The sequence below is a fragment of the Ochotona princeps genome, chromosome 14 (genome assembly GCF_030435755.1).
Source record: "Ochotona princeps isolate mOchPri1 chromosome 14, mOchPri1.hap1, whole genome shotgun sequence".
Lineage (NCBI taxonomy): Eukaryota > Metazoa > Chordata > Mammalia > Lagomorpha > Ochotonidae > Ochotona > Ochotona princeps.
Genome location: NC_080845.1, coordinates 18410026 through 18429038, shown reverse-complemented (window position 1 = coordinate 18429038; position 19013 = coordinate 18410026). Strand labels below are relative to the sequence as shown.

Here is a 19013-nt window from a genome sequence, read left to right as displayed (position 1 = left end):
CTTTCACAAAAATAATACCAAATATAGGGGTTGGCACCATGACACAGGAGGCTAAGGCTCTGCCTACAGTGGTGGCATCCCGCAGAGGTGCCAGCTCATATTCCAGCTGCTTCACTTCCTGCTCAGGTTCTTGGGCCCTTGCTCTCACATGGGACACCTTGGCTTAGGATCTGCCCGGCTCCAGCCTATTGCAGTCATTGGGTAGCGAACCAGGGAAAGGAAGATTGTCTTTCTGTCTCTTGCTCTTTCTGTAACTCTGCCTTTTAAATAAAAATAAATCTCATAGGAAAATATTACTGAAAACAAATATTTTAACCTCATCTAAATCTTCATCTTCTAGTTCCACTTTACAAAAGGTCTCTGCAGGCACAGAAAAATCTTCTTTTGTAAAAACTTCCGTATTTCCTTCAACTGATAAAGATTCCCTTAAAAGAAAAACAGCATTAAATAACTTGTGATTATAAAAAGTAAATTTTGTGCCAAATATTGCCAGTTAAAGCACATCATGACTAAAATTACACCAATATGAAGAAAATATTATTGATAATATATAAACCTGTGATCATACAAAAAATAATTTCTGTTCTTAAAAACATTTATGGCACTGACCAATTATCATCTTTGAAGATCTGTTTGAAATCATCAAGCGGATCCTTTATGACATATAGTTTTAGTCTACTCAAGAGAGTTTTCACAGTTGGTAGTTGATTTCTATAGTTCTTCAAACTATCCACAAAAACAAATTCTTCATCAATAAATAAATCTGAAAATAAATAAGAAACATAAATAAAAAAGTAAAAAAACTCAACATTATACAAAGTGATCTGCTATTTATTATAATCAGCTCTTAGATACAATCGGGTTTGCAAACACATTTTTAATTCCTTAGTTCTCCACTGTACTGTGCACATAAAGTGTATGGGATAGTACAGAAACACAGGAAGAACTCTATAAATTCTAATATTATGTGTTACACTGAGGAGTAACCAAGAGATATTCAATCTGCTGGTTAACTGCCCAATGCTGCCAACAGCAGACATTGGGTTGGCCAGCTTAATCAATATGGGATGCTATTACCACAAGCAGTTACTTAACCCACTGCACCATGATGTCAGCTTTGTTTTCTCTTTACATCCTTTCACCTCTTAATGTCTGCAGTTCAACTACAAGAGACCCTGACATTTTAGGAAATGAAGACAGTTTATGCAGCCTACCAATAAGACCAATCCCAAGTCTGTTATTTCAAAGTTGCTCGTGCATGGACGCTAATAGATCAGTTACAACAAAAGTTATATAGCAAAGTATCTGAGAAGTGTGGTATATCTTACGTATTAGGAAACACTACTGCTTACAGTAAATTGCTGGAATAAATTCATCCCTATTATGCCCACCCTGCCATCTTTGGGTGACCTTTGGGTGCTGGCTTTAACAGTCTCTGGGCCACAGAAAGGAACGTAACACCTTCCCACACTCTTTAGTAAGCTCCTGAGTACAGAGAGAAAGCAAGATTAGTCAAAGAACTACTCAGAAAGCAGAGCTCCCCAAAGGGAGAGCAACCTTGAGGGAAGAAGCAATGTTCTCTTGCTCTGTATAGTGGCCTTTCTGTTAAATGATGGTAGGATGGCATGAGAGAGAAATTCTTGGTAGTTTCCAGTTGACAATGTCTCCTATGTGTGTAACAAATGTGTGGTCCAAGATAGTCAGCCAGCTGATAGTCCTTTGCCTGCTGAAGGCTAACTAGATATGCCAAAAGAGAACTTCTGATAGAAACTAGCCCCCCCACCCCAAAAGACTGTTTACGGGCCTGGCGGCGTGGCCTAGCAGCTAAAGTCCTCGCCTTGAATGCGCCGGGATCCCATATGGGCGCCAGTTCTAATCCCGGCAGCTCCACTTCCCATCCACCTCCTTGCTTGTGGCCTGAGAAAGCAGTTGAGGACAGCCCAAAGCTTTGGGACCCTGCACCCGCGTGGGAGACCAGAAGAGGTTCCTGGTCCCCGGCTTCGGATCAGCGCGCACCGGCCCGTTGCGGCTCACTTAGGGAGTGAAACAACGGATGGAAGATCTTCCTCTCTGTCTCTCCTCCTCTGTATATCCGGCTTTCCAATAATAACAAAATCTTTACAAAAAAAAAAAAAAAAGAGACTGTTTACATGAATCTGTTAAGTTTCTGATGATCTCAAGGCCAGAACACACCAGAGAAAGCTACTCCATCAATTTCATGTCTAAAAGGGTATATCTGAGAAAGTTAAAGATGACCAGTAAAATCTGTAAGTATTAATGAAGTTATTAATAAAAACCCAAACATCATTTATTTATATCTCCAGCTCCACCAACCACTTCCAGATACTCTCCAGCTGTCTTCTTTACACAGAACATCACTCTTTCATTATTATTATTATTTTCTGAGATGCAGTTTTGTAGGTACAGGGGTTCATTGCACCCCCTCTTCTTCCTCCCTTCCCATTTCACTCTCCTGGCATTTTCCCCTGTATTATTGTAGTAGTATACTCCCTTAGCAACAGTTACAAATGTAATTTTCTGCTATTCAAATGTATTCTGATATGGAATAGGCAAAGGCAGAAAATCTGGTATTCTGTTCTATTTAAATGTATATTTAAAAGTCTCCTCAGGAGTCCTATTTTTATTTGGGACTAGAGACGCATACTGTAAAGTACCTTTCCTTCCAGATATGCTAGTCTTCTTTGTACAGTTCAAATACATACATGTATTCGCACAGATGAACATCATTCTTTCTGGAAATACGCAGACACACTCTGTGTCAGTTAAGAGGCTCAATTTCCAGCTCCTGTTTGATGTAGCCTCTTGAGGGCAGCATCTCACCACAGCAAATGCCCTTAGTAATTCTAGACAGGTTTTACCAAGGAAGCTACTTAATTCTTTCAGCATTCAGGAGAGTTTCTGCTTTATTACAACCACTACATGTTCTACATTGATTTAAGGAAACTTTTTGTTATTATATGGGAGTGTTAAGTTGTCACCAGAAAACAAAATTATCACTGGTAATCTATGGAAAAAAAAACAGAAAAAAAGGAGGCCTATTGGGAGGGAAAAAAGACAAGTTTATTCTTTATAGAAGATAATTTTGTCTGCCTTAGAAAACCCAAGGTAATGAAATGAAAACAAAGGAAGTTACTAAAGTGTCTGATAAGGACAGTAAAATTAATGTTTTTCTGCCAGTCTCCAAAGACACACACGTTCTTCCTAATGTGTGATAACTGGAGCACAGAGTACAGGGAAAAAAATGTGACCTGGAGGTGCAAGAGTGAATTGCTGGGATTTGATAACTGTGTATAGCCTTTGATTATAAACCCAGGGAACAGAAGATTTTTTGCCTGTTTGGTTTTTTTTGGTTCTGTTATTTTCTGTCATGTGATATCATTATCTAATGGAATGCTAACCCTATAAAAATTTAATTAATGGTTTCCAATACTTAAAATTTAGTCCTAAAAATCAATGGAAAAAATTCTTCATGGCTACCAATATTTGAAATACAAAGGAGCAACTGTAATAAAAATGCTCGGAGAATACATGGAAGAAAATAAAAAAAAATTTTTTGAGGACTTTTTTTTCAATTAATTTGGAGAGCCATTTTTTTTCTGGCTAAAAACAAAAACCGTGGTAAAAGTTTAGAGGATCCCAACACTGCTTCAATTTCCTAAGAGTTTCAAGTTTGGAATCTTGAAACTTTTCAAAGTAAAACTGGAAGAATCTCATAAAATTACAAGAGCAGCAAAAAACAATGAAGAAAAGGAGACTGTTACAATCATATGTTATATATTATATATCTCACACCATATGATCACAATAACAGGTAAAATAATAAAATAATAGAAAATTCAGAGATAAATTCTAATGTGGACAAGGATTTAGTATGACATAAACAGCATTGCTAATCAATAGGAAAGGAAGAAATATTCCATAAGTTGTCATGGGACAACTGGTAAAATATTTGGAAAACATCTTGATTCCTACTTTTAAATATATACCAAATCTGAAATAAAATAATACAAAAAGTCAAAGAAAATACAAGCAAATATCTACATTAGAAAGTACAAAGTATAAAAGCAAATAGAGAAATCAGAAAACCCTGAACTCCTTAAGTCAAGTTAAATTTGTCTGCAGTTGATTCCTTTACGTATAAAAATGACATACGGGGACAGAAAAATGGATAAAAGAGAGAATCACCAAAAGATACAGCTGCAGACTATCAATAAATACCAGTCATTTTAAAAATGCGAGTAAAAGTACATTTTTTTTGGTCTGGTACACTTCTTTAAATAGATTTTCACCACATCAGCAACAAAAGGGCCAATGATGAGGTCAGAGTTGTGGTACAATGGGGAAAGCAATCCATAGCAGAGCACCAGTTCAATGATAATCTTGATAACTGCTGGTTCTACAACTAAAGTCTGAGACTATGAGGACACTTGATGCATGAATATATTAAGAGGAGATTTAGGTAACCACTAGACAGGTTCAGTATCATGTTCTACATATGAAATACGAAGAAAAATAAGAGAAACAGGAAAGAAGCATTAACTTCCTGGAGTAAACTAAAGAAATGATTAAGACCACAACTCCAGGAAGATTTCTCTCTCTCTCTTCTAATTTCTCCCGTCTGTAACTCAGCCCTTCAAGTAAACAAACAAACAAACAAATAAATCCTTTTAGAAAAGAATTCAGAATAAGTTAACAAATTATTGAAAAAAGACCTTAAAAACCACAAAAATTTTCCTCAAGTCATACGACGACAACTTTTCCACTTCTTGTTCTAAAGGGGAGGCTGCCTTTGCTGCTTCAGGTGCCTGGAGCAGCCAGGGCTAAAAGACTCCAACACGGGATGTGGTTTCCCAAGCAGCATTCCACAAAGTATATTGCGCTGTACCACTTGCAAGCAGCACATTTGGATTGAAAATTTGTATCTTATGACTCCAAATTCAGGCTTTTTCTATCATATTATGTTCTCAGGTTTAGTCTTTAACTTCTTTATCCTCAAATTGAAAGAATTTCTGTATATTTCACTACTCACCTATTTGCCAACACTAAAACTTTTACACATAATTTTTGTATATGCATAATATACAATAAAATAAGCACATTAACTTCCTTACTCCAGCTGCAGCATCTCTTAAATAATCACATCTTAAATAATCACAGCAATTACATTACAAAGCCTGAAGTTTGACACTTTAAAAAGGGAATAGGCTATTTTATACACACCAGCAAGGCAGTTCTCCTTAGCATCTCACATGGTTGACAGAATTCAGCACCCTCTAGTCAGATGAAATATGTGGACTATAGTTGGGATAAAATATACTTTTAATCATTATTTAATCTATAAAACTGAGTGTGTATATCCTGATTTTATGCTACAATGACTCCATCCCTATTTTTGATGTTTGGTTTCAGACAAATTAGAAGACACTGAAACATTCAGCATGTTTTGAAAAATGAGATTAACCATCACATTAAAATGCAGTAAGCTATCATCATATTGAATTGCTATGTCATAAGATTTGCAAATACAAGCTAATACTACAACAGCACTATGCTGTAAGTACATTAAGATCAAATCTCGTAGATTATTTTGCAGTTCAATAAAGTCCAAAACTAACCCAACTGATAAAAGAAGATTAACATGAAAGAGAAGATGTTTTATTCAGGTAATAAAGCTTAAAACTATGATTATGTAGGTAGATGTCATTAATAAAACAAAAAAATAAAAAATCAATTAGGCACAAACCTTTGAAATAAAAATCTTGGTGTTAGAACTAAATTATAAGAATTAAATACCAATTATAATACCTTGGACCTTCGACTGAGGTGACAAGCATTCTGAGTACTTGACAGGTGTGAAGACCTCAAAGCAGTCCTTGTGGATACAAAACGTGTTTTCTTCTTCCTCAGGCTGCGAGTTTGGATTTGAACTTGGAACGATTTCTTCAGATTCACAATTAACTTGAGTCACCATTCTTGTAGGTGTTTTTCTATGACATTATCAAATTATTGATTTTACAAATGTCTTATTCTAGAATATTTTTATTAATAGATTGTCTATAACAATATCAAATTCACAAAGACACAGAAAAATTACATTTCAATTGAGATGAATGCAGAAATTATACAAATGTTTGTCGTTTTTGAACATGTTAAAATTAAATCGACTGGGCCCGGCACGGCCTAGCAGCTGAAGTCCTCGCCTTGAACACACCAGGATCCCATATGCGCGCCGGTTCTAATCCCAGCAGCTCCACTTCCCACCCAGCTCCCTGCCTGTGGCCTGGAAAGCAGTCGAGGGCGACCCAAAGATTTGGGACCCTGCACCCGAGTGGGAGACCCAGAAGAGGTTCCAGGTTCCAGGTTCCCAGCATCGGATCAGCGCGCATCGGCCTGTTGCGGCTCACTTGGGGAGTGAATCATCAGACGGAAGATCTTCCTCTCTGTCTCTCCTCCTCTCTGTATATCTGACTTTGTAATAAAATTAATTAATTAATTAATTAATTAAATGGACTCAGTATTCTGCAGCCTGTTTTTTTTTTTTTTATTATATTGTTGACAATCTTTACATAGTTAATTACGGTATAAAGGTTCAGGGGCTATAGGGAAGTGGGTAAGACTTTTATGTCCATATTGTTTCCTTCATGTATCTGAGGTAAAGGGGGATATTGAGGGAGAAGCCCCACCCAGTTTCCCACCCGCCCAAAGTCCCGGATGTGGGGCATGCTCTGAGATCCTTGCTCAAGTGGTATTAATAGTTCTCCAGTTCTGGGTCATGCAGCCTGTTCTTTTGCACTAAATAATAAAGCATGAGAATACTTACAAGCCACTCAATTACATTCACTTCATCTTTGAATTTGCATCAGCAAATCATAATTTATTCAACCAGTTCCCCAATACTGGAAATTCAAATTTTATTTTGTTATTATTAGCACTAATGCAAAGAAAATTTTTTACACCTTTCCAGACACTTTCTTTAAAAAAAAAAATCTCCTAAAGGCAGAAATAATGAGTTTAAAATTATACAGTTTCTCAGGTTTTGCCATGCATTGCAAAACTGCCTTTATGACACATAGTCAATGTTCCTTGGTTTCATCATCTAACTTTTTGTATTTTGATCTGCAGCCTGAGAGGCTGACCTCTGTGAATCAACTAAGATTCCATGCCTATGGCGTCTAGTTGGGCTTAGCTAATGAGATGCACTGGTAGGAAAGAGAGATGAATCAGAAAGCTATTCCATCCAAATCTTCTGGTCTAAGCCACAGGTAAGCAGCTGCACCCTTCCACCAATGGTTATCTGTCTTGGCGGATGGATTTCTCCGTTAGCTGCAGCTCCTGCTCGATTTCGCTCAGTTCCCTTGCTTCTACAGGCTTGGGACAGTAAGAACATCTGCTGTCACTAGTGCTGGGGATTTTGACTTCCTTAACCTTCCCCATACTCATTTCTTAATTGTCAGGCAACTGATTGAAGCAAACCAGAAAAAGTCATGTAGTGTATGACTTTTTATATAAGAAGAGAAATGGGAAACAGAGAATGACTGATTCCAGGTATAGGATTTCCTTCTGTTTTGATAAAAAATGTTCCAGTACCGATTGGGATAATAACTGAACAACTCCACGAATGTATTAAGAACCACTAAGTTGAACATTTTAAATATAATGTATATTGAATTACATGGGATATAGCTCAACAATGGTGTTCTACTCAAAACACATAACCACAACAAAAGAACAAAAGGTTTGAAGTCCCATAGACTAGGGCTTAATCTTAATTCCAGTTATTTCCTCACTGCATAAGCTTAGACAAATCATTTATACCTTTGATCCCTAACTTCTTTCTACAACACTGTGATAGTAATACTTACATCACATAACTATTAAGAGGAGTACAAAAAATAAATACACGTGCAATGTCCTGCATGCTATTGAATGCAGTAAGCTACAAAGAAATATAAAGTAAAATTATGTTGCTTTTCTTGCTCAGTTTGGCCATGTGCTTTGTCTTGAAAACTATGAAGTTTATTCCATAGTTTTACCTAATATTTTCACATTTTTCTTTTTCATAATTCAATAGCTTCAATGCCTATTTAATCTGTCCATTAAGCTTTCTTCACCTTTTTTTTTAAAAAGTCTCATATCTATTTTAATGTGTATTTACTTGCTGTAATGTAACATGTATTTTAAACTAGTGTGGTGTTTTTAAAATTAAATGAAATAAAGAAAGAAAGAAAGAAAAAGAGAGAGGGAGAGGAAGGGAGGGAGGGAGAGAATAAACAACTATGCTAGCATACTGGTATGTTAATACAGATTTGGCATTAACCAGGCCCAAAACGCTCAGCAGCTACTGGCTGTTTTTCTCCCACCAATGTTACACTTGCCTGGATACGAGGCAACCTAGGCAGTTGCCTACACCTGAGGTGTGTGCGTGTGTGTTTAAGTCATTATTAATGTCTATTTGTCTCATACAGTAAAAAGTAAAAATTTGTTTTTTAATTAATTTGGGAGCTATTAAAGTTTTTCAGTGGAACTTCAGAATAAACCTCTGGCTATAGTTTCACATAGATTTCCTAAATCTTCCTCTATTTCTCTTTCTCATCTTTCTTTTTTCTTATTTTGGCATTTCTTAAAATAGATTTCTTTCTCTTTGTTTTTTCTCCCTCCCCTCCCCTTCCCTTCTTTCTTAGCTATGTGGAGAAGGGAGGGAACTAGAACACACCACCCTAGCCTCCAAGCAGTGAGTGGGGGAGGGGGTGACTGCAGATTACCCAGAGATGGGGGATCTGGGGATGTATTAGAGTGGAGCAACTAAGGTGCATCAGGCTGGACAAGGTAGCAGCACCTGTTGGTGTATGTGAGGGCCAAGTCTTGGGGAGGTTGGGAATTGGGCTGAGCTTAGCTGCAGTATCTACATGAGAGTCAGATGGGATTGGGGCTGAATCAAGCCAGACTGCCAGACTGCCAGACTGCAGCAGAGGCTGGTACATGCAAAAACTAGGGATGGGGGCAGGCCTGGTGAGGCCTGCTAGGTCACAGCATCCACTAGTATGTGTGAAGACCAGGTCTATGGCGGGCTGGCTGATTGGGCTACAGCACTCATAGGTTCTATGGAACTGGGGCGGAACTGAAGTAGGCAGCTGCATTCACTGGTATGTGTGTTGGCTGGTGCAGGTAACAGACCACACCTGATTGCACAAGTCTGAGTGATGTCACCCCAGGAGAGGTTTCTTGGGGGGACTCCTCAACTAGACTACTCCTCAACTAGACCCTGACAAGATGTGTGGCCTGACCTTGGAGTACACGTATCAGAACTGCAACTCCTCAAATGCTGGTTGTGAGGTGGACAGTATGCCCAGACGCACATGGGGAACATGATGGCCAGCTCTCCTAGGACAGTAGGGGATGTCAACTGCCTCATCAGGGGATGGAAAGCAAAACAGGTTGGAAAATTCTCTTGGCCAAGTTTTTTAGCATGTTCCTGTGTGTGTGGATGCACTAAGGTGGTCAACCAATAGACCTTGGAAAGACTTTCTCAACCATGGAGCAACGAAATCAACAACTTCTCACAACTATCAAAAACACCCAAGTGACATGCTCAGAACACTCTCCCCCAGATCAGGGCCCCAAGGATCATCATAACCGTCCCCTATCCCCAGGTGCTGACATGGTTTGACAGCAAGGAGTGCTCCTTCCCTTTCCTCCCCTGCAGAGGGAAAAATATTTTGTCCCACCCACCTTCCTTGGTATCTGACCCTTCCCAGCCTAGTCGGAGGCCCACATGGGCATGCATCCCTCTCAACTATGTAAACAATATTTTAAAAGAAAATAAAAAATTAAAAAATACACGCACACACAAAATTCTGGAGGTTATAGGTTCATGTCCCAAAAGGCAAGTTTCACAACTTGTCAGAACCTGGGGCTCCTTCTGCTTCAGTCCACCGTTCCTAGATTTGGTTCCTATCAGCACAGCTGAGGTGGTTGCTGGAGACAGTCACCACATTTGTATTTCATTATTAGAAGGAAAAAAAGTGCAGGATGAAAATACATCCTTTCCCTTTAAGAACATTCTGCAGACTGAGCTAGAGATCACGTCTTACTCGTTTTTATACCATGTACCCAACACATAGGATGGTACCCAACAAACATTTGAGGAATAACCTAACTAATAACATTTTGACAAACTGTTAGAGAAAATATAGCTTTAAATTTGCACTTATTCTACAGAGAAAATGACTAATGTTAATATAAAGGATTTCCTATCGGCACTTTCTACAGAAAGTTTACTTACTAAAACCTAATGACTGCTTCAATTCTGTGTCTCTTTTTCAACACAAATGTGCACACACACCGCAGATAAGATACATCAAAAATGAGGGAAAAGATAAAAAGAGGATGCAGACCACTTGTATTAACCTTTCCTGTGTGGAACAATTACAGCTTTTTCTTTAGATAACTGAAGAAAATCTGAGGAGATAAAGGAAGGGTTTTTTTCCCCCTTCTTAAGTGTCTGAAGAACTTACAGTTAATCTTCTAAAGGAAAATCTGAGATTAAGGACACATACTTCTCGACGGAATCCTCCACAGGGAATACTGCTTTCCATTCATCCCACACTGTGTTTGTCTCTCCCCAAACCGAAACAGCTGAGACTAGGGAAAAAAGAACAGCAAACATTAGTTTCTAGAATATTTTTAAACATTTAGCCTAAAGGAACTTCTATATCATGGTGCTCTCTTTAACGTTTACAAACTTAATTTTTTCTAAATTATGCCTGATAATCATTACATTATTATGACACACCCGTACTCCAGAACTCAAATACATTCAAAGCAGTAACACCAGAACATTCTAGCCCCAACTTCACAGCTTCTTTTGCTTGTGCAGCACTGCCATTCCAGACAGTCCCATTCAACAGGGTGTTACGAGGCTCTATTAGCCATTCCAGCTCACTCTAACACATGCCCCTCGAAGGCCTACAATGCTGTTAGTAAGATTCTTTCAATATGTAATACGATATTTAAAATTTTAGGTATCTGTAGCTTGTCTCTTAAATTATACTCATGGTTTGTTAAGCAGAGGTACCAGTGACATAAAAATCTACTAGAGTCAGAATAAGTGCATAAATTTTAAAATTTTATATTTAGTATAACCAGTACAATTTAAAGTAGTCCTCAAACACTGAGAAAAATCTTAGTAACACAGGAAACACTTCTAATATTTCAATATTATGATATTTAATAATCTATACCTTTTATTAGTTTTATTCATAATTGGGACAAGTTTCCTAAATTATCCTCAAATTTTGTGATAAGGACAGCATGTAATTCTGACACACATAAATGCAGTGAATTTTTATTTAATGAGTGAAGCACTGCATTTTATTAATAATTGGCCATGCTAAACTCTGGAATAATTTTTAAAATACATTTTTGAGAAGTGAAAACAGAACATACTTCTTGTCCATGGCCTCCTATACTTAGTATCAGTGACTCCCACAAGATAATTTCCACCTTGATAGAAACTTGAAGGCACTCGCAGCATTAAAGCATCTCTGTAAAATCTCTTTCTAGCTTCATTCTAGGGAGAAAATTAAATTATAACATCTTTTTACATACAGTATTTTATGCATCAATATTCAGAATACTAAATTCATTGGTCCTTGAGACATTTCTTTTTTTGAAACATACTCTTCTTCAAAAGTAGTATATGCTCATTATAAAATATCAAGGGAACACAAAATTGAGAAAGTCGAGGACCCAGTATAGCAGTAATAGATGTTATTTTCCTATAAAGTTTTTTCAAGATTAGTCTGAAAAATGTGTTTGACAAAAAATGGGATCACAAAACTTACATCATTTAAACAATATACTTTTTTTTTGCAAAATGGTATAATGCAGATTTCTAAAATTTTACTTTCTATACCTACATTATTTTCCTTTTTTTTCAAGTTTTATTTTAGATTTTTTATTCAAAAGGTTGAGTTACAGAAAGAAGGAGATCAAAGCGACAGATCTTTCACCCTTTGGTTCATTCCACAAATGGCTGCGCTAGCTGGAGTGGGCCCCTTTGAAGCCAAGAGCTTCTTCCTGATCTCCCACGCAGGTCCAGAGGCCCAAGGACTTGAGCCATCCTCCACTGCCTTCCCGGGCCATAAGCAGGGAGCTGGATGGGAAATGGGACTTCTGGGATTAGAATCAGTGCCCCATATGGGATATGAGGCAAGGACCTTAGCTGCTAGGCTACTGCACTGGGCCCTAAGTCTCAGTCTCTCTCTCTCTCTCTCTCTCTCTCTCTCTCTCTCTCTCTCCCCCTTTCTCCCTATGTTTTTTAAAGATTTATTTATTTTTATTGGAAATACAGATATACAGAGAGGAGGAGAGACAGAGAGGAAGGTCTTCCGTCCAATGGTTCCTAGGCTTTGGGCCATCCTCGACTGCTTTCCCAGGCCACAAGCAGGGAGCTGGATGGGATGCAGGGCTGCTGGGATTAGAACCGGTGCCCATATGGGATCCTGGCGCATTCAAGGTGAGGACTTTATCCACTATGCTATTGTGCCAGGCCCAATATATATTTTGTAGGATTTATTTTATTTATGTGAAGGGCAGAATTAGAGAGAAAAAGACAAACGGAGACAGGTCTTTCACCAACTGGTTCACTCCCCAAATGCCACGAGGCCAGGGCTGGATGAGGTCAAAGCCAGGAGCCAGGACTCCTTTCAGAGTCCCTAGCCAGGTGCAGGGGCCAAGCACATGGGCCGCCCCTGCTGCTTTCCCAGGTGCATTAGCAGGGAGTTGAGGGGAAGTGGAGCAGTCAGGACTTGAACCGGCTTCCTTCTGGGATGCTGGCATTGCAGGTAACAACTTAACCAGCTATGGCCCATTTGTCTTTCATTTTAAAATACATACTTAGTAGAAAATTTATTTCTTTAAAGGACTTAGTTAAATAAATTTATAAATCAGTCAAAATTCTCTCAGATTTGGCTCTGCCCTAATTTCCAAACATTATTCCAACTCATAATTTCCAACTCACTACTCCAACCATTCTCTCTAAATGGACTAGTATCTCCACGAACCTCCCTTAACATTCGCAATGGCTCCTTCAACAGCACTACAGAATTCATCTTTCCATGTATTTGTATAAACAACAGTCTCTTGTACTTTAAGAGTTTTGTGTTTGCTGAAGTATTAAATCACAGTTTCTCATTATCCAAAAATAAATGTTAAAGATCACCTATGATAATTTACATAAAACGAAAATCAAAGGTTCATAGTAAACAGGAAACAAGGCATGATTGATCCTTTACATAAAACTTGGCCTTTCAAATAAATAAAATTTTAAAGTTATAAAAAATAAGTTTGATATCTAACAAAATATTGTTTAAAATTAGCTTTGCAATTGGTTTTTCATAATCATTTCATAAATTGTATGATATGTATATTATTTAATTTTGATTATAGAGAAGATATTTTTAGAAAATTTCAAGGACTTTCCCAAAGTATCTCCGACTCTTCGCATTCAGACATTTCTCTTCCCCTTCCCTGTTAACTGATCTAATTTGGTGCAAGATTTTCATTTGATAATAGCTTGACTCAATGCTTGAGCATTTTTTAACATTATTCTCTTGCTTTTCACAAGATCCTCTTTTGCAAGATTCGTGCCCTATTGGAATCACATCATGGAGAGCGGCACACCAGCAGGAAGCCAGAGACCACGAGCAAGTAGAGAAGTTGGAGGATGTTTGAGTCTAGCCTAACAGTGCAGCTCGCTGCACTATGCACAGATACGTCTGTACAATCATTTCCGATTTTCTGTCACACACTTCACATTTGCTTGCTGTCCTCAGTTGTGAGGGAATAATAAAGATTGGAAGAAACCTTTAGTCATTTTTATTAACTTTATAGCACAGCTTCCGTCATATTGGAGTAACCCCTTTTGTTCCTGACAGATGAGGTTAGTATTATAACAAAAACAAAAATGCAATTTGTCAATTAAGATCGTAAGAATCACCAATGGACCTTGGAAGGAGTTCCTCAATCTTTCAGCAATGACATCAACTACGTCTCAGAACTATTGAAACCACTTAAGGCAGTACCCTCAGAACCTGCTGCACATCAGGGGCCCTGGGATGACGTGTAATGGCCGTCCCCCGGCCCCAGGCACTGATGTGCTCAGGCTGGGAGCAGCCCTCCTCCCTTCTTTCCCCTGACTCCCAGATACAGGAAGAAAAAAAAAAAACAAAACTGGAACCAATTGTCTCATCCTCTCTCCCCCATTCCTGGGCCTCCCCACCCTAATCAGCAGTCCCTGTGGGTATACATCCTTCTCAACTACGTAAACATCATCAAAAGTAAAATAAAGTCATTTTAAAAAGAAGGATCATATGACTTATTTTATGGCAACTACGGGAATTTCTCTCAGCTCTGATACTGTTCCAAGTTATTTCACCTCACTTGACATAAGTTTCCTAACCTGCTTAATTGTAAAACTTGTACAATAACTATCTATGTGCCACTGTGAGGATCAAGTAATGTTAATGAGAAGAGCAGAGTATCTGGACGTTCTGAGGGGTGAATATGCTCTTACTATTACAGTAAGAGAAGTAGGATTGCTTTTCCCCACTCTTTTCAACAAAAATCATTTCAGATATTCATAAAGATACACAAAATTTCAGAGACTTTCATTTTTTTCTATTAAGAGCTCAATTCATTTACATTATTTAGATTCAGCAATTTTATTTCCAAAAGTAAATTATTTTCTGGTACATTAAATGCAGTAAGTAATGTTGAATTAATTATAAAGCAGTTAGCTAAAGGATTACTACAAAATCACATACACTGACTGCAGATAACTTTTTATGTCACAATTCTTAGCAAATAGGTAGTAAATCAGTAATGCATACCTCATATTCATAATTTATTGCACAATATTTGAGTGCTGGAAACATCTGTTTTTCTAAAGAAATGCAAATGTCAACATCTGGAAATATAAAAGTTATAATTAAATGCTAGTAAAAAAAATGAGAAAATCTCCCTTAGCACAAAACTGGTTCACTCGTTTTTAAAAAGACTGACAAAAATTAACCACAGCGAGACATTTACAAGAGTATCTCAAAATGTCTGTAAAAGGTAAAATTTGAAAACTAAATTTATTTTGGTGGGTTAAAAAAAATGGAAATCCATGAATTGCTTTTTCCTAACAAGCGCTTTCACTGAACTGCTACTACCCTCTCTCACTCTTAACGCCAGCACTACATTTTCTTACTGATGATTATTTCTGAGAATATTTCAATCTTTGCACTTTTCTGCTTTTTTCCACACAGTGCATCAATAATATGTTTGCAGCAAATACTGATTAGGATTTCATTTTTTTTAAACTACACTTTCAGCAAAAAAAATTACCTGATTCTCATTCTAGAAGACACTTCAAAAGGTGAAATCAACCCCAATTCTTCCTAGTTTATCTAGTCAGTTTGTTACCAGCATTTGTCTTAAATTTTCCTTTCCGTGAGGCTAATATCAGCTCTCGATGCATCGCCCTCATTCAACTACTTTAAAAGAATTATCTTGGTATCAAAGTCAATCATTGAAATTCATGCTAAACAGACAGTTCTAAAGAAAGATACCACGTTATATTCACAGTGTCCGAAATTCATTAGTCAAATTCACTTCATTGGATTACAACTAAATCCATCTTACAGTGACGGATGAGAAGTAAGAGGAATTGTTTCCACAATCAAAAAGCTAAGTTATTTCTAAAATCAAAGGCACGGAAGAAACAAGCAAACTCACGGATAAAGTTCTTTAAAACGATCAACTCCCGATTTGCACAAATCCCTGCAATCGCTCCCTAGGCTGCTTGTAAAGTTGGCTTTCCCCCGTGCTCCGCACTGGCCCCTGCCGGCCCACAGTGGAAGCGCGGGGGCGCACGGGGCGTCGCTGCCCTGACGCCTCCCGCTGAACCCCGCGAGCCCGCGGCTTCCCACGCTGACCGGTCCCTCAACCCCCGGCGGCGGGCTCAGGTCGCACCGGCCTTCCTGCACTCCCCACGGGCAGGCAGAACGCCGCTTGGGGCTCTTGTTCCCACATCAGCCAGGCCTCACTCTCTTCTTCAGAGATTTCTGGCTTTCCATACGCGAGGCCTAGCCTGAGGTTTTGTTCTTTTCAACCCCAATATGCCTGCCCTTCTCCTTGTCATCAGCTCCTTTTACCTGAGGTAAAATCGCCACCGGGCGTCGCCACGGCTCCAAGTCTCCACATGCCCCAGTGGACACTCGACCACTGAGCCTGAACTCTATGTTTTTATACGCCCGCCCTTCGACTTCCGGGGACTTCTTTGCTTATGTGCCCATTCCCCGGATCCCTCCGCCTGGAGGCTCTGAGGTCCTGGCAGGTGAGTAGACAAAGATGGTGCCGGGTGGGCCCTGAGACGACCGTGGTGAAGGGCCGGGACGCTGGGACCCCAGGGGAGTGGGCTTCCTCAGCAGTGGGGTTCTCGTGGTGTTAGAGCTGGGAAAGCGTGACAGGCCAGCACAGAGGGCAGGGGTGGAAGTGGTCCAGAGGCCACAGTGACAGAAGGTTGCCGTCAGCCATTGAGGGAAAGCAGAAGGGAGGAGTCAGTCCCGCTAAAACAGGCTGGTTGCGTCTTCATGGAAAAGAAGACGATATGGGCCCAGCACAATAGCCTAGTGGCTAAAGTCCCCGCCTTGCACGTGCCAGGATCCCCTTGCCTTGAATGTGCTGGAATCCCATATGGGCACCAGTTCTAATCCCGGCAGCCCTAGTTGCCACCCAGCTCCCTGCTTGTGGCTCAAATCCTTGGGATTCTGCACTGCGTGGGAGACCTGGAGGAGTTTCCTGGCTCCTGGCTTTGGATTGACGCAGCTGCAGCCGTTGCGGTCACTTGGGGAGTGAATCATCGGATGAAGATCTTTCTGTCTCTCCTCCTCTCTGTATATATCTGCCTTTCCAATAAATAAGTAAATCTTAAAAAATACAGTGATACTTCCAATCCTACCCCCTTCCTTCTGCTGTCACTTCCCTTCTGACATTCTCTCAATTTGCTTTATAATCACAATGTAATCCTTCACTAAATGAGGAATTCAGCAAGCAGTAAGTGGGGAAAACACCGTGTCTCAGGAGTATAGGCAGGGGCTGTGAATATTAGATCTCAAAATGTCAGTTTCATTCATATACACTCATTGCTTATACTTGGTTACCACAAATCAGAGAAAACATGACATTTGCCTTTTGGGGACTGGATTATTTCACTAAACAGAATGGTCTCCTCTTGCATCCATTTTGTTGCAAAAGACAAGATTTAATTCTTGTTTTGTGGGTGACTAGCATTCCATGGTGTATGGATGTACCCCGTTTTCTTTATCTGGTCATCTGTTGATGGACATTTGGGCTGACTTGAGCTGCACTGCCATCCGGGTACAGATACCTCATTTGCTGATTTCACTTCAGTTGGGTAAATTTCCAGGAGTCAGTGGCTGGGTCGTATGATGTATTTTCAGATTTCTGAGTAATCTCCATATTGTTATCCGTAATGGTTGCACTAGCTCACACCCCCACCGACAGTGTGGTAGCGAAGTGTTTTCTCCACATCTTCTCCAGCATTTGTGGTTATTTGGTTTTGGGGTTTTGTTTTTTTGGGGGGTTTTGGTTTTTTTTGTTTTTGTGGTTTTAATTTGCCTTTCGCTGATGGCAACTGGTTCTGGGCATCTTTTTCATGCGTGTGTTAGTCATTTTTAGTTCCTCTTTCAAAGAACGCCTGTTCATATCCTTAGCCCATTTCTTTACTAGATTATTTATTTCATTATATTTTGAATCCTTCTACATTCTGGATATGAATTCTTTGCCCGATATATAGTTTGGGAGTTTTCTCTCTCTTTCTGTCAGTTGTCTCTTCACTTTGTCCAGTGTTTTCCTTGCCGTGCAAAAGCTTCTTAGTTTGATATAATCCCATCTGTGATGCTGGAGTCAAATCCAAGCAAATGTCTTGGCGTGTTCTCTCAATATTTTCCTTTAGTGATTTGTTGGTTTCAGATCCTAGGTTTAGGCCCATGATCCGTTGTGTGTTGATTTTTGCATGGAGTATAAGGTAGGGATCTTATTTTGAGTTCTTCCTGTGAATATTCAGTTTTCTGCATACTATTTGTTTAGCGACTTACTTTTCCAGGGAATGATTTTGGTTTGTTTGTCGAAGACTAATTGGTTGTAGATGCATGAATTAATCTCTGTGGTCTCTAATCTGCTCCATTGTTCCACATATGTATTTTTGTGCCAGTACCAGGATAGTTCAATTATGACTATCCTATACTTGAAATATGGTAATGTAATGCCTTAAGCTTTCTGTTTATTGTTTAATTTTGCTTTAGTTATTTGTGGGTCCTTTGTATTTACCTATGAATTTTAGGATTTTTTTTTAGATATGAATAGAATGTCCTTGGTATTTTGATTGGGATCACATTGAATCTAAATTTCTTTGGGTTGTATCAACATTTTTATTACATTAATTCTTCCAATCCATAAACATGCAAGATTTTTCCCTTTTGGGGGGAGTCTTACATTTCTTTCCTTATGTTTTGTAATTTGCATTGTAGAGATATTTCACGTCCTTGGTTAAATTTACACAAGATATTTGTATCTTTTGTAGCTATTATAAATGGAACTGATCTTACAAGTTCTTTCTCCACAATGGCATGATTGTGTCTAGGAAGGCTACTGAATTTTGAGTGTTAATTTTATAGCATGCAACTTTGCCAAACTCTTATGAGTCCCAATAATTTCTTTGTCGAGTAGTTTGTTCTGGAATGTACAGGATCATATCACCTGCAAACAGGGATAATTTGATTTGTTCATTTCCTGCTTTCCCAGGTTACAAGCAGGGAGCTGGATTGGAAGTGGAGCAGCCGGGACACAGACTGGTGCCCACACAGATGCTGGTCCTGAAGGTAGGGGATTAGCCTGTGAGCCATGGCACCAATCCCATATAAAGT

General features: G+C 39.0%; 1 protein-coding gene across 2 annotated transcripts in view; it reads right to left on the bottom strand.

Moving 5' to 3' along the window:
• The window catches only part of SHOC1 (shortage in chiasmata 1), a 60427-nt gene extending 45425 nt beyond the window's left edge, over nt 1–15002 (bottom strand). For both annotated transcript variants that reach the window (XM_058672745.1, XM_058672744.1), the window contains exons 1-6: nt 14913–15002; nt 11467–11590; nt 10578–10662; nt 5827–6008; nt 610–763; nt 317–425 (exon numbers count right to left, since the gene is read on the bottom strand). In XM_058672745.1, coding sequence (XP_058528728.1) covers nt 317–425; nt 610–763; nt 5827–6008; nt 10578–10662; nt 11467–11590; nt 14913–14957 — 699 coding nt within the window. In that variant the 5' untranslated portion in view covers nt 14958–15002. The remainder of the gene's footprint in view (nt 1–316; nt 426–609; nt 764–5826; nt 6009–10577; nt 10663–11466; nt 11591–14912) is intronic.
• Nucleotides 15003–19013: the final 4011 nt, after the last annotated feature.